The sequence below is a fragment of the Elephantulus edwardii genome, unplaced genomic scaffold, assembly GCF_000299155.1.
Source record: "Elephantulus edwardii isolate Elephantulus edwardi_28Jun2011 unplaced genomic scaffold, EleEdw1.0 scaffold00363, whole genome shotgun sequence".
NCBI classification, from domain to species: Eukaryota; Metazoa; Chordata; class Mammalia; order Macroscelidea; family Macroscelididae; genus Elephantulus; species Elephantulus edwardii.
Genome location: NW_006400113.1, coordinates 1162603 through 1177406, shown reverse-complemented (window position 1 = coordinate 1177406; position 14804 = coordinate 1162603). Strand labels below are relative to the sequence as shown.

At 43.6% G+C, this 14804-nt stretch overlaps 1 protein-coding gene across 1 annotated transcript in view; it reads left to right on the top strand.

Annotated features, from left to right (window-relative positions):
• The first annotated feature begins 1320 nt into the window (after positions 1–1320).
• The window catches only part of LOC102850986 (centriole, cilia and spindle-associated protein-like), a 28430-nt gene continuing 14946 nt past the window's right edge, over positions 1321–14804 (top strand). Inside the window, exons 1-2 of the mRNA XM_006902070.1 lie at positions 1321–1648; positions 6009–6103. Coding sequence (XP_006902132.1) covers positions 1321–1648; positions 6009–6103 — 423 coding nt within the window. The remainder of the gene's footprint in view (positions 1649–6008; positions 6104–14804) is intronic.

Sequence of the window (14804 nt, the reverse complement as noted above, 5' to 3'; positions counted from 1 at the left end):
CAAACCTTTTTGTAGCGACTCATTGAGACACTCTTTTAAAAATGGTAATCAACTGGCAACCACTTTTGTAAGGTATAACCGTATTGTCCCACACTTTGCCACAATCCAGCTGAAGCGGTTGTGGATGGGGGCAGCCATTCCGCTGTAAACAGTATTTTAGGATAAGTTTCGCGGTGCAGACAAGAAAGTGCACTAAAAGGAGGGTTAAAGTCGGAGCAACCAATGTGTGAACACAGAGGAAGAGGAGCTTCAGTACACTTGGGACCAGACATGATGGTGTTGGCTTGGGGGAAGAGCTGTCAAGGCTGAAGAGGATCCTAGGAAGCCTGAACATCGCCCTCACCTCACCTACGCCACCGCAGCGTGCTGGGGGCCTGGGACCCAGTATGACCGGTAACTATTTGTTCCAGGGATGGGCCTGGAGTCTCAAGGCACCCAGGTGCGCACGCCTCTCCACCGAAGAGGCTGCCAGCACTGGGCCGCCTCCCCACCGCGTCGGGTGGAGGGACTGAAGAAACGCGCCGGAGGGAGGTGCTTGCTCTCAAAAGGGTTTAGGCGGCGCTATCGCTCTCAGCTGTAGCAGGAGCCTCCGCACCGCAACCGTTAATCCTCAGCTTCCTCGCAAGGAAAAGCTGGGGCCAAGGGCCTAGCCCAGCCCTGTGCCCCGAAGTCAGACTGCAGGACCCAACTCCGCGGCCTGAAACCTGGCTGCAGGATAGAGCTCCGTGGCCCGAGGCTGGTCTGCAAGACTGCGTGCGGTCGGCGGGGCCGCAGCAGGTAACAGTCCTGTCTGCCGCGGCTGCTCCCCTCCCTTCTCCCACCCCAGCACCGCGCACGCAACAGAGGCCTGGGAGGCCTCAGCCGTCCTTTGCCCTCTGGGCCTCTCCAGCCCCAGAACCTCACACTCTACTTCCACCAGTCTGCGGGCTCTGCGCCCTGGCCTAGGTCCCCGGCGTGGCTCTGAAGGTAAAAACCACCTAAAGCCGGCCCTCGCCCATCTCGGGACCAACCTGCCCACCTTGGGGCCAGAAGATGGGCGGGAGGGCCGGGCGCGGGGGGCGGTGTCGACCCACTTGGGGTAAGTCCCCCTCCGTCCTTTAGGCCCCACCCCCGCGCGCTCAGGCCCGCTCCCAACTCGCCCCGCGGGCAGGGCCCTGGTTTGAACAGTTGGGGCGGGAGCGCGCTGGGCCCTGGCTTGTGTTGTTTCCTGTCGGGGTCCCTTAGGTGGTGGCTGCAGTGGCTCGAGGTCTCCACCGCGGGGCCTGGGCTAGGGGAGCGCGCTCGGACTCTTGGAGCAGGCGCAGCGGCCTGAGCTGGGCCATGTTCCCGGGGAGCAAGGTGAAGAGCGAGTACATGAAGCGGTACAAGGACCCGCGCTGGGACATGTACGCGCCCTGCTACCGCGAGCTGCTGCACTACCGCCAGAGTCGCCGGCTGCTCGAGCAGGCGCACAACCCCTGGTTTTGGGACGACTGGGGCCAGGCTTGCTCCTCGGAGGACACCTCGTCGTCAGGCGGCAGGGGATCCCCCTGCCCCGAGGCACCGGGAGCCTCGCCCCCGCCGTCCGCTCCAGCGAGCCCCGAGCGAGAGGACTCCCACCATCTGGTGCCAGAGGTCCCGGAGGACGCGGACGCCAAGGGTCCTGCAGGTACGGGGCTTGTGGAGGGAAGAGCATCCATCTCCCCGAGGATCTTCGTCCGCGAGCAGCATTGACCGCGAATGTCTTCCTCCCTCTCCCCTTCTTGCTGCTCCTCTGCTGGGCTTGAGAACCCGCCCTGGAAAAGATGCAGGAAGGAGCCTTGGCTCCTCCCCGTGGTTTTTTGATCCGCCTGCTTTAGGTAGGGTCTGCTGTGAAGCGTCGCTGTAAAAACAAGCCTAGGGCGTTTGGCCATAGGCGGTGAGCCTTTGAGCGTTTTTTAAGCACCCATTATGGTGAGAGGAGCCCCAGTTTTCATTAGGTTATCCCAAAGTTCACAACCACAGAAGGAGCTTTCTGCCTTAGCAGTGAATGGCACCCTTGTTTCCGTGTGAAGTATCTGACCTCACAGGCTGTCACAGAGGTACTTTTTGTACTTGTTTGTACAGACCATTGTCTGAGTCCTCATTGGCCAAAACATGTTGTTAGGTGCCGCCCTGTTGAGTACAAGTCATAGCTACCATATTAACAACAGATCTGAACCCTGTCCCATGCCATCCTCATCGTGTCTGACACACTTGATGCTATTGCTACAGTCACTGTGTCAGTCTACCTTGCTGAGGGTCTTCCTTTCTTTCACTAACCCTATAGATTCTCCATTCTCTCTGCTTCTTTCTTTTTCATGCAGTATGTAGAGGAAGCTGGCAGTGGCTTCTTGCACTGTACATCTCTTACCTGGCTCAGGCCTGGCCCTGCTCAACTCCTTTCTATCCAGGCTTGCAGAGCTGAGGACTTTGAACACAGGAGCCTGGGTGGATGCTGTTGTTGGGTGGTGGTGGTGGTTGTTCATTGTGACCCTGCAAATAACATATCAGAACTTTTCCCTTTCCTCCACCATCTCTGACACTCTTAAGTCCATTTTGAGGGTCTTCTCCTTCACCTTTGGTGACAACATGCTCAAAGTATGAGATACAATTTCACCATCCTTGTCCCTAAGGAGCATCCTGGTTTTATCTCTCTGCTAAGAAGTTGTTGTTATGCCATTGATTCCAACTCATAACAACCCTTTGAGCTCTATATCATGCCCTTTCTTAAGCTAATCTCACTGTCTCTGACATACCTATCTCCAGTGCCACAGTCCCTGAGTCAATCCATCTCATTCAAGGACTTCCTGTCCTGCTCCATCTCTCCACTCTTCCAAGCATGATGTTCCTCTCCAAGGACTGGTGTCTCTTGGCCACATGCCCAAAGTATATGAGACAAAGCCTCAAAAACCTTTCCTTCAAGCGGCAACCTGGTTTCACTCTCTCAACACAGATCTATTTGTTTGATACCCTTATTTTAAGGCCAGTTGTGTAGATAAAAAACTCAGGATAAATAATCAGTAATCTTTTGTTTACTCCATTTGGGAACTGGTCAGTTTCCTATTCTGGGCCCTCTGAAAGGGCAAGGAGAGGAATTATAGGATGCCAGCAGGTTACTGTGCTCTTAGTTGTCCTGTCATCAGCTGTTTTCCATCATTATCTGTCACAGTGATGTCTTCAACTTATGATGTATGCAATTTATGAATGCCCATGAATTCCTCATGCTTTGACATAATTTGCTAGAATTTGAGTAGCAGAAGATAGAGGACTATCAGCAGATGTTTTTCAAATGCACTTGTGGGTGTTGATCTACTAGCTAAATCATGAGATGTACTTTGTTAGGCAAATGGGCTTTTCTTTTCTTCTGTCTCCTTTCATTGTGAAAGAACTTTCAAGTATTTTGTTGTATATAGAAGGAATTTTAGACAGCACTGTAGTATAGTTTGAAGTCTTAGTGTAATACGTTAAGTGTTGGACAGCTAACACTAGCTGTTGTGTGAGAAAGATGGTTAATCTCCTCTTGTAAATATGTATAGCCTCAAAAAGGGTTGCTCTGAGTCAAAAGGACTGGGATGCAGTGGGATTGGGTTGGTAGTATAGTTGGTACCTGTGTTTGTCTGTTCAGGTATGCCCTGATATGGTGGTTTGGGTTTCCTTACCTATACTAAATCCTCCCAATGACCAGGGTCAATTACTGTCAGTCACTCAACAAGACACATTTCAACAGTGGGTTCAAGCATAGTAACAGCTGTGAAGATGGTGGAGTTTCATTCTGTTACATGTGAGTCCAAGGAATTTTGGTGACTTAGTAGGTAAATGAGGCTTAGTAGGTAAATGGGGGCATTCTGGTGGCCTAGTGGTAAGGAGCTGTGCTGCCAACCCAAATCCATCAGCTACTCTTCAGAAGAATGTGGGCAGGCTCCTCCAGTGTGATTTACTGTCTCTGAAAATCCACTGGAGGGTCACCTGTGAGTTAGTTCTGACTAAACAGCACAAAACAACAACAGTGAGTAAGAAGTTACACTTCTAACCCAACGGCAAGGGGCTAGACTCCACTAGCTGCTCTAAGGAAGAGACACAGGCAACCTCCTTTCATTAGATTTACTGCCCTTGAAAACTGCTGGAGTTTCCACTTGATGACAATGAATGAGTGATATATAGAATCAGAGGTGGATTTGGTACCTAACAACAACAAGAACAATATTTTCTGGCTTTTTAAGCATCAGGAAAAGAATGTGAGTCCTACAATCTAGGACTACATCTAGGACTCACATGCTCAGGAATGGAGCATGATGTTTTGTACCTGTCTGTGAGTGCCTCAGATTTCTATATTGTGAAGGGCTGAAAATCCTTGTTTTCAAGTGGATAACTTTACATGATAGAATGATGAACACTCTTCACCTTCTGTAGAACATAGATTGTTCTTATGCCTATTGAAGCCATATATATACATAGGATCATGCAGTTTATTACAAAAATATGACAGCTTCCTTTCTACCACTCACATGCATACCTCATTGTCTAGTTGGAAAACCACCTCAAATTTTTATGGAAGATTATTTCCTTTGGTAATTGTCTACATTTCCATATAAGAGAGCTCTTTTTTTGTCCTGGAGAGGGTTAAATCGGGTGGCTCCTTGGAGGCAAGGATTCTGAGGCTCCGTCTAACTTACTTTGGACCTGTAGTGAGGACAGACCGGTCCTTAGAGAGGAACATCATGCTTGGGAGGGTGGAGACGGTGCAGGAGAGGAAGGCCCTTTATGAGGTGGATTGATTCAGTGACTGGGATAATTGGGATGGGAGTGTCAGAGACAGTGCTATTGGCACAGGACAGAGCGGAGTTTAGGGCTGTTGTATATAGGGTCGCTATGAGTCGCAGGCGACTCGACGGCACATAACAACAACAACAATAATAAAAGCCATCGCGAGGGAAGTCTGGTGGCCTAGTGGCAAGAAACTAACACTGTAATCCTGAAGACACCCACCAGCTGCTCAATGGGAGGGAGGATGGGCAGCTTCCTTCTGTGTGATTAACTGCCCTTGGAAACCCACTGGAGGGTAAGCTGTGGGTCAGTTCCAACTTGATGGAATACAAAAACAACAATAAAAACAATTGTATTTACTTAGAAGCATTCAGAATGTCAACGAAATAGCTACAACTTTTTCTTTCTCTGCAGTTACAGAGAGGTATTCAGTTAACAGAACAAAATTATTTTGTGTAAGTTGCATCAGACACCTAAAGATAGGGAAAACCCCCAAAACTAACATCCTCATATGTAATGAATTTGTGCTGTGTGCCAACAAGAGTCAGGTTTAAATTTCCATGCCAATTTACAATCTCCATATTGTACCAGGCAAGGTTAGTGGTTATGAAAAATACCACCAGGACAGGGCTATCTAAAGACACATTTGATAGTGTGTTAACTATACAAAAAAAAAAGACACTGTATAGTTTAAAAAAGAAATATTACACAGCCTTACATGTCAGGGGTTTTTTTTGTTAAAAGGAAATGCTTTATAGACAAGAAAAAAAGAAAAAAAAACCCAAACCCAAATACCAGTGCTACAGCCAACATTTTCATCATTCTCTTTATAGTATTCCTCTGTCTCCTCTAATTTTTCTTGCTTTTCTCAGCCTTGACAACTCCCTTTTTGGCTGCATCGGGCTTGCCCTTAGCCCTGTGTGCAGCAATATTTCTCTCGTACTTCTCTTTAAGCTTAGTAGCCTTCTTTTCATATGGTTATTTGTCATCAGCAGCAATTATATTCTGCATCTCTCCCAGCTTCTTTGCAACATCACCAATGGAAAGGCCAGGGTTCTCATCTTTGATTTTGGGTGCTACTCAGAACAAAACAAGAAAAAGGCCAAAGGGGGACTCTCGGATATGTTGGGATCTTTGAACTTCTTTTTGTTTTGTCTTTAGGAGGGAATGCAGGTTTTCATCTCTCTCATAACAACAGGCCTTGTTTCCCTTTGCCATATCTTCACATTCACTTTTCTTTTTAGCAGATGTGGTCTTCCACCTCTCTGAGCACTTCTTAGAACATTCTGAGATGTTGACAAAAGCATCTGGGTGCTGCTGCTTGTGCTCCTCTCAGAAGGTTTGCATGAAAAATGCCTACACTGGCATTCTGCCTCTTGGTGTCATATAGTTAGTTAGTTTTCATCCGCGAGACACAGAGTCGCCCAATGCCCTGCAGGTCTTCCTGGCCCTGGGCAGTCTCAATGTATGGCAGTGGCTGTGAGAAAGATACCTTTTATTGATAACTCATCTCTTTTCCACTTTTAAGCATTATCTATTAACTTCAACTCTTCTCCCCTACACTTTTCTTTTTTTTTTTTTAATTTTTTAATTTTTAATTTGTGGGTACCGTCAAATCAGATCTGACTGGTACAGGAGGAGATGGCCCCTCCTTCCCCGGCAGAGCATCTGGTGGATTCGAACTGTGCGCCTCTGGGATTGCAGTGCAGCTTCTTGCCACTAGGCCACTAGAGCTCCCCTACACTTTTCTAATTACACTTTTTCTATACTTTTCCCCCCTGCACTTTTCTAATCCATGCAGATTTATCACTTCCATATTTTCTCAGTATAGTTATCATAGTGTACATTAGATGGATTGACACAATGACTGGGGCAATGAGATTAGGTGTGTTGGAGTCAGTAAGACTGGCTCAGGATAGGGCAGGGTTCAGAGCTATAGTACATTGGACATTATGAGTTGCAGGTGACTCAGTGGCACATAAGGAAGAATGCAGGGAGTCATTACAAGACAGAGGAGAAAAAAAGACCAAGATGGATGTCAGAAGAGACTCTGAATATTGCACTAGAGCACTGAGAAGCCAAAGCAAAGGGAAGAAATCAAGATATTATGAAGCTGAACAGATGGTTTCAAAGGGCAGCGCAGAGAGGAAAGACAAAGTATTATGAAATGTGCAAAGAAAATCAAAGGGGCTGATGAACTCACTCAGCATTTCTTTTTTTTTTTTTACAGTCTGTGATGGTTTTTATTGAAATATTTTATCTGAAGGTACACAAAAATTGCTTTTACCATGTGACTGTGAAATACCAACTCTACTGCCTCCCAATAAAGAGTCAATAATGACTTTTGCAACATTAAGGTAATTAAAGTCATTGGTGAAAGACAGTATCAAGTGAGGCTCCCTGAGCACTTATGACTAATTCATTGTAAACAAATACCAACCTTAAAACCAAACTCCAATAGTGGTGATGTTAAACCAAGAACGGACAAGAAAGTATGATAGTGCTCCACTGAAGGGATAAGAAGGAAAGCTGACTTCATATTACAGGTCTACACACATACAGAAATAAATCCTGCTGTTCCTTTCCGTGCATATGCTTAGATTTTTTATGCCCATACCTGAACACTCTGTTTCAATAGAATAAGCACTTTAGAAAAATAGATTGAAATGGTCTGATAATCAATTCTCAAATTTTATGCTTAATTTTTCCACTTTTATCAGTTTCCGGGTATATTTAAGTAAACGGGAAAATCTTCTCAGTAAATTTCATGCTTGGGAGTCTAGACAGATCATGAAGAACCCTGGCAAGTTACATGTAGCCCATGTTGCTTGTGGTTTCCCATCTCTTCTTTGCTTCAAATCCCCACACAAGTTTCTTCTTTTTTTGAACCACCTGTGAATTTTCAGCATCCTTGTGGCATGCAATAGCTTTGGCAGTTTCACACCAAGCTCTTGAGTAACGAGCTGGTTACTGCTGAGCTTCTTGGCCTTCTCAATATTCCACTCATCCACAGCCTGGTCTATTCTCTTTTCAAGACCCTACTTGTCAGTCTTTGTCTTTTTCACAGGGAGATCACTCCAAAATACTGAGTAAGCTCCTTCCACTGAGGCTGAGGTTTTCTGCTCCCAATTTTTTTTCTGAAATTCTTGAAATGTATTCCACATGCTTAAGGAAATTCCAGAAGGTCACTTTTGAGAGGCATTTACATTTGCCTCTGTTTCTGGTTTTGGTCCATTTGTGGGGAAATCACAGGTTTCTGTTTTTCTGGTCACTTGATTCTCAGCTTCCTGTGGGTGAAGTGCAGAGCTTTCTGGTGTGGCTTCATCTTCAGAATTCAACTCAAGATCACTTTCATTTAGGCCAGGAGGCAGTAATGCACTCCACATCTCACCCAGGAAGCATCCACCCAGCAGCCATCTTAGGACCCCACCAACAAACATCTAGCCTCGCTCAGCATTTCTTAAGCTAAAGAACTGAAGAACTGAAGAACAAATTCAAGGCTCAAGTTGCAATACTTAAGGATACTTTGGGCAGAATATGAAATCATCCAAGAAGCACTAGGAGAAGATGGAAAGAGTATACAGAGTCATTGTACCAAAAGGAAATTGGCTGACACAAAATAATTTCATGAAATAACATATGTGCAAGAACTTGTGGTGATGAAAGAAGAAGTTCAAGCTGCTCTGAAAGAATTGGCAAAAAAAAAGGCCTGAGGAATTGATAGCATACCAATTGATATATTTCAACAAACAGACGTTGCCCTGGATGTACTCACAAAGTTGTGCCAAGAAATCTGGAGGACAGCTAACTGGCAAACTGACTAGAAGATATCTACACTTGTTCCATTTCAAAAAAAGGTGACCTGACAGTGTGGAAATTATTGAAGTATGATTAATATCACATGAAAGCAGGATTCTCCTGAAAATTATCCAAAAACGACTAAAACAGTGCATCAATAAAGAACTGCCTGAAGTGCAGACTGAGTTTAGAAGAGGCCGTGGTACCAGGGATATTATAGCTAATGTTAGATGAATCTTGATTGAAAGCAGGGAGTACCAGAGGAATGTCTATCTGTGTTTCATTGACTATGAAAAAGCATTTGACTGTGTGGATCACAACAAACTGTGACTGATTCTGATAAGAATGGGAATCACAGAACACTTGATCATACTCATGTGAAACCTATACTTTGACCAGAAGGCAGTCATCAGAACAGAGCAAGGAAATACTGCATGGTTCAAAATTGGGAAGGATGTGTGCCAAGGATGTGTCCTATCTCCATATCTTTTCAATCTATATGCAGAAAAGATCATCTGGGAGGCTGGGATGTATGAGGAGAAATGTGGCATCAGGATTGGAGGAAGACTCATCAACAACCTATATTGTGCAGATGACACTACTCTGCTTGCTGAAACTGAGGAGGACCTGAAGCACTTGCTGCAGAAGGTCAAGGACTGCAGCCTTCAGTATGGATTGAAGCTCAACATCAAGAAAACAATGATTCTCACCACGGATCCAATAGGCAGCATCATGATAGATGGTGAAGTCACTAAGATTATAAACAGCTTTAGTTTGCTTGTCTCCACAATCAACACTCTTGGTACCAACAGCCAGAAAATTAAAAGACTAATTGCATTGGGAAAGTCTGCTTTCAGGGATCTCTCCAAGGGTACTAAAGATCAGCGATGTCAGTCTGGAGACTAAGGTACACCTGATCTAGGCCTTAGTCTTCATAATTAAGTGTTATGCTTCAGAGAGCTGGACAGTGACTAGGGATGATAGAAGGAGAATTGATGCTCTTGAGCTGTGGTGCTGGAGAAGAGTATTGTATACCATGGACTGCTAGGAGAGCAAACAGGTTCATCCTAGAGAGGATGAGACCAAGCTGCTCCTTGGAGGCAAGGATTCGGAAGCTTTGTCTGACATACTTGGACATGTTGCAAGACAGGACCGGTCCTTGGAGAGGGAAGTCATGCTTGGGAGGGTAGAGGAACAGCACAGGAGAGGAAGATCCTCAATGAGATGGATTGATTCAGTGACTCGGTTAATGGGGTAAGTGTGTCAGAGACAATAAAATTGGCACAGAATACAGCAGGATTTAGGAGTTGAACATAGGGTCACTATGAGTTGCAGGCAAATTGACGGCACATTACAACATTTTGTGGTATATTACAATATTATACTAATGGAAAAGATCTTCAGAGTCAATATGTATTGCCCACCACAACTCCTTTCTCTTTTCTACTATCAGACTTTTCTTAGAGACATATTTAGAGGCCTTTTAATGAAAATTGCTAAGCCAGTAATCAAAGAGTTCATGGACCAAATCCACCCAATAGCTCTGTGGGAGAAAGACTTGGCACTCTGCTTCTGTAAATATTACAACTTTTAAAACCCTATGGGGCAGGCAGTTCTACTGTCAAATGGACCCTCTATAAGTAGAAAATGACTCTGACGCCTAATAAAAACAAAAACAACAACAGAAATAAATATTCTTCCCTAGGCCATTTTTCATAGAGTTTCTGTGACTTGTAGTTGACTCCATGGCATCTAATAACCACAGAATTTCTGAGCTACTTCAGCTAAGTTGGCATCTCTGGAAACCTCTTCATCAGCTAAGGGAATTCTTTGCTTCTCTGGAAGGCTTGTACCTGTGACTCATAGTGACCATATGTACAATAGCTCTGAATCCTGCCCTATCCTGACTCAGTCTCACTGACTTGAACACACCTAATCCCATTGTCTCCGTTATCATGTCAATCCATCTCATCCGGGTTCTTCCTTTCCTGTGCTGTCCCTCCACCTTTCCCAGGACTGGTCCCTCCTGGCCATATGCCAGAGTATGTGAGAAAAGCTTAAAAACCCTTGCCTCCAAGAAGAAACTTGGTTTCACCCTGTCCAAGACAGACCTATTTGTACTCCTATCAGGCCATGGTATATATGATACTTTTCTCCAGCACCACAACTCAGAGACATCAATTCTTCTTCTGTCATCCTTAGTCATTGTCCAGATCTCTGATGCATAGCAAGTAATTGCAAAGACCATGGCCTGGATCAGGTGCACGTTAGTCTCTAGACATATCATAGCTTCTCAGTACTCTGGAGAGGTCCATGGTAGCAGATTTTCCCAATGCAATATGTCTTTTGATTTCCTGACTGCTGGTGCCAAGAATGTTGATTGTGGAGCCATGGATGCTGTAACTGTTAACAACCTCAGTCTCTTTTTGATATATCATGGAGAAAAATGGCCAATTGGCCCGGTGGTAAGAATCTTTGTTTTCTTGATGTTGAGCTTTAGTCCATGTTGAAGACTACAGACCTTGACCTTCTGCAGCAAATACTTCAGATCCTCCTCAATTTCAGCAACCAAGGTTGTATCATCTACGTAATGTAGGTTGTTAATGAGTCTTCCTTCAATCCTGATGCCACACTCCTCTTCATAAAGTCCAGCCTCTTGAATGATACGTTCCACATACAGATTGAAAAGGCATGGAGAAAGGACATACTGCTTCCTAACTTTGAACTGTGCAGTGTTTTCTTGCTCTGTTCTGATGACTGTTTCCTAGTCCAAGCACAGATTTTACATGAGCACAATCAAGTGTTCTGGAATTCCCATTCTTCTCCATGTTATCTACAGTTTGTTGTGATCTACACAGTAGTCAAATACCTTTGCATAGTCAGTGAAGCCCAGAAAGACATTCCTCTGGTACTCTTTGCTTTCTGCCAAGATCCATCTGGCATTGGTGATAATGTCTCTAGTGCCACAGCCTCTTCAAAATCCAGGTTGTATTTCTAGTAGTTCTCTCTTCTATTTTTTATTTTTCTCTAGTAGTTATCTTTTTATGTACTGTCTCAGTTAATTTTGGATAATCTTTAACAGGGTTTTGTTTGTGTATGATATTACTGATATTGTTCGATTATTTCCACACTCTGTTGGATCACCATTTTTTGGGTTAGGAATAAATGGATCTCTTCTAGTCAGTTGGTCAGGTAGTTATCTTTCAGATTTCTTGGCACAACTTGGTGAACACGATCAGGGCAGTATCTGTTTGTTGAAATGTGAAAATTGATATGCCATCGATTCCTTCAGAGGAGCCTGAACTTCCTCCCTCATCACCATTGCCTCTTGATCATAAGTTCTTTCATGAAATTCTTCTGTGTTAGCAATTCTTTTTAGTACAGTGACTCTGTATACTCCTTCCATCTTCTTTTAATACTTCCTGAATCATTTAATTTTCTAACCCAAAGCCTCCTTATGTATTGCAACTCAGGGCTTGAATTTATTAATTTGTTCTTCACTTCCTTTAGCTTAAGAAATGCTGAGCGAGTTCAGCTCTTTTAATTTTCAGACTCTAGCTCTTTGCACCTTTCATTATAGAGAGCTGAACAATGACTAGGGAATTGATGCCTTTGAGCTGTGGTCCTGAACAAGAGTGTTGAACACACCATGGACTCTCTTGAAAACAAACAAGTTAATCCTGGAGAGTGTGAAAACAGGCTGCTCCTTGGAGGTGAGGATTCTGAGGCTTCATCTGACATATTTGGGGCATGTTGCAAAGAGGGACCAGTCCTTGAAGAGGGATATCATTCTTGGAAGGGTGGAGGAACAAAGAAAGAGAGGAAGACGCTTGATGAGATGGACTGATTCTGTGACTAGGGTAATAAGGGTAGGTGTGTCAGAGACAGTAAAGTTGGCACAGGATAGAACAGGTGTCAGGACTATTATTGTACATAGGGTCGCTATGAGTTGCAAGTGACTCAACGGCACATAACAACATTCCTTCTTCACTATTTCTTTTGCATTCATCATTGTTCACGTTGATTGTTCTTATGAACTATCATAAGAACTGTATTTATAAAAGTGTCCAAGCCAGCAATTTCATGCCTTGTGCCTTAATCTCCCTTATTTTAAAAAGCTAATTTCTGATTTCCCCATTCCTATCAAACCAGTACTCTGAAGAAATAAGCATGTTCCTTTCTCTGAAGAATCTTCTGTTCCAGTTAGAACATTTAGCATCTGTACCTATAGGCAAAGTCCAGTCAAGAACACACCATCAAGGTGCAACAATCAAAACTAGCTCATAATGTGAAACTTCTTATCTTCATCTGTTTGGGTTCTGGTTAACTCATCTCCAGTCATCATTTGCTAGGTCCAGAAGGACATCAGCTGCAAATTCAGGTGCCTATATTTCTTCCTGTGTTTCAGACCAACTGGCTTCTTCACTTATTATTATCACTTAGCCCCCACATGATGCCAAATCAAGAAGATGGAGGTTCTCACAACTCCCTGCTACTCAAGCCAGAAACCCTTTTGTGCTTATCCGTGTGCATGCTAAGTCAACAGTGTGCATGGAATATGTCCAAACTCAACCTATGTCTCTTCATTGCTATATGCCTCTTAATTCCACTTCAGTGGATCCAGGTGGTCACTACGAGTGGCAAACTCATCAGCTACTAAAGCTTCAAGTCCCTGCCTCAGAAGCCAAACTGCTTGTTCCTGTTTTAAGAGGTCAATGTCTCTCTTTCCCCCACTCCCTCCCTTTCTTCCAAATGTACACAAAAGTCCAAAGAAGATCTATTAAAATACAAATCTCCTTAGAGTACTGGGTAGGACTTAATCCCCTCCAAGGATAAGCCTTATGTCTTCTTGTTCTACTGCTTTCAAAAACCATTTCTCCAGGGCAAATCTTCCCCTTTTAGTATCTGATCAGCATTACCTTTAGGACTGATTACACATTTTCAAGATTTACAATATCTAGTAATCATTAGTATCATACATTTTAACATTACATTGGCAAAAACTTAACATAGGTATATTGTATATATTATTCTATATTATATATATATATATATATGTATATAATATAGAATATACATATACAGTATATCTGTGCCCTAACTGACCCTTCGGTGGGTTTTCAGAGAGGTTAAGGATATTAATGGAAGGATACACATGGGAGGATATTGGCCTTCTCTGGTGGAGATGAAAAACAACAACAAACCCCCCCCCCAAAACAGCAATATTCATAAAGTTAAATAAACACAAACCTTAATACATAAATCTGAAATTACAAGTTTCAACTTCATTCTCATCCTTAACTTATTGCATTCACATGCATTTACCTCAGGGCAAAAGTAGTTTAATTTTCCCCTCCATTTTAGTCAGAGCAAAAGTAGCCAATTTAGTTGCACTTTCTAAACTCTAAACATCTTATAAAATCCCACATTTCCATGCTTCTGACACTTAAAAAGAACAAGGTCATGAGGGGATGACCATACCTGACCTTTATCAGCTTCACAAATGGAACTTTTCCAGTCAACAATACCAGTAACACAAAGCCAGTTCTCAGGATGTCAGACATGTCCATACACTCCCATACCTCTTTCTACGCATCTCAACACCATTCTTACTACTTTACTTGGCTCAAAATACTATGTGGTAACTCATAGATCACACAGAACCATGCTAGGGGAATCAAAGGTTATAATCGAGGTTAGTAGAAGAATACTCGTAGTTTTGACAGCTGATATTGAGCTTCTCCAGTTTTTTTCTTCCACAAATGTAGTCAACCTGATTCCTCTGCAGCCCATCAGATGAGATACATGTGTAAAGTCGTCATTTGTGTCTTTTAAAAAAGGTATTTGCAATGAATAGATCATTGTTAGTACAAAATCCAGTAATTCTATTTCCAGCTTCATTTCTATAACCAAGCCCATATTTCCCAACTTCTGTTCCTTCTTCACTGTTTCCAAATTTTGCAATCTAGTCACCAGTTATCATTAACATATCTTGGCTGCATGTTCAGTAAATTCTGTACTGCAAGGTTTGGTAAAAATTCTGTATCTTCCTCTTTGGCTCCAGATGTACGAGTGTATATTTGAATAATCATTAAGGGTCTTCCTTCTATGTGTATGGATATTACACTGTATTTCAAGATGTTGTTGTTGTTGTTATTTGCCGTCGAGTCGCCTGCGACTCATAGCGACCCTATGTACAACAGCCCGAAACTCCGCTCTGTCCTGTGCCAATCACACTGTCT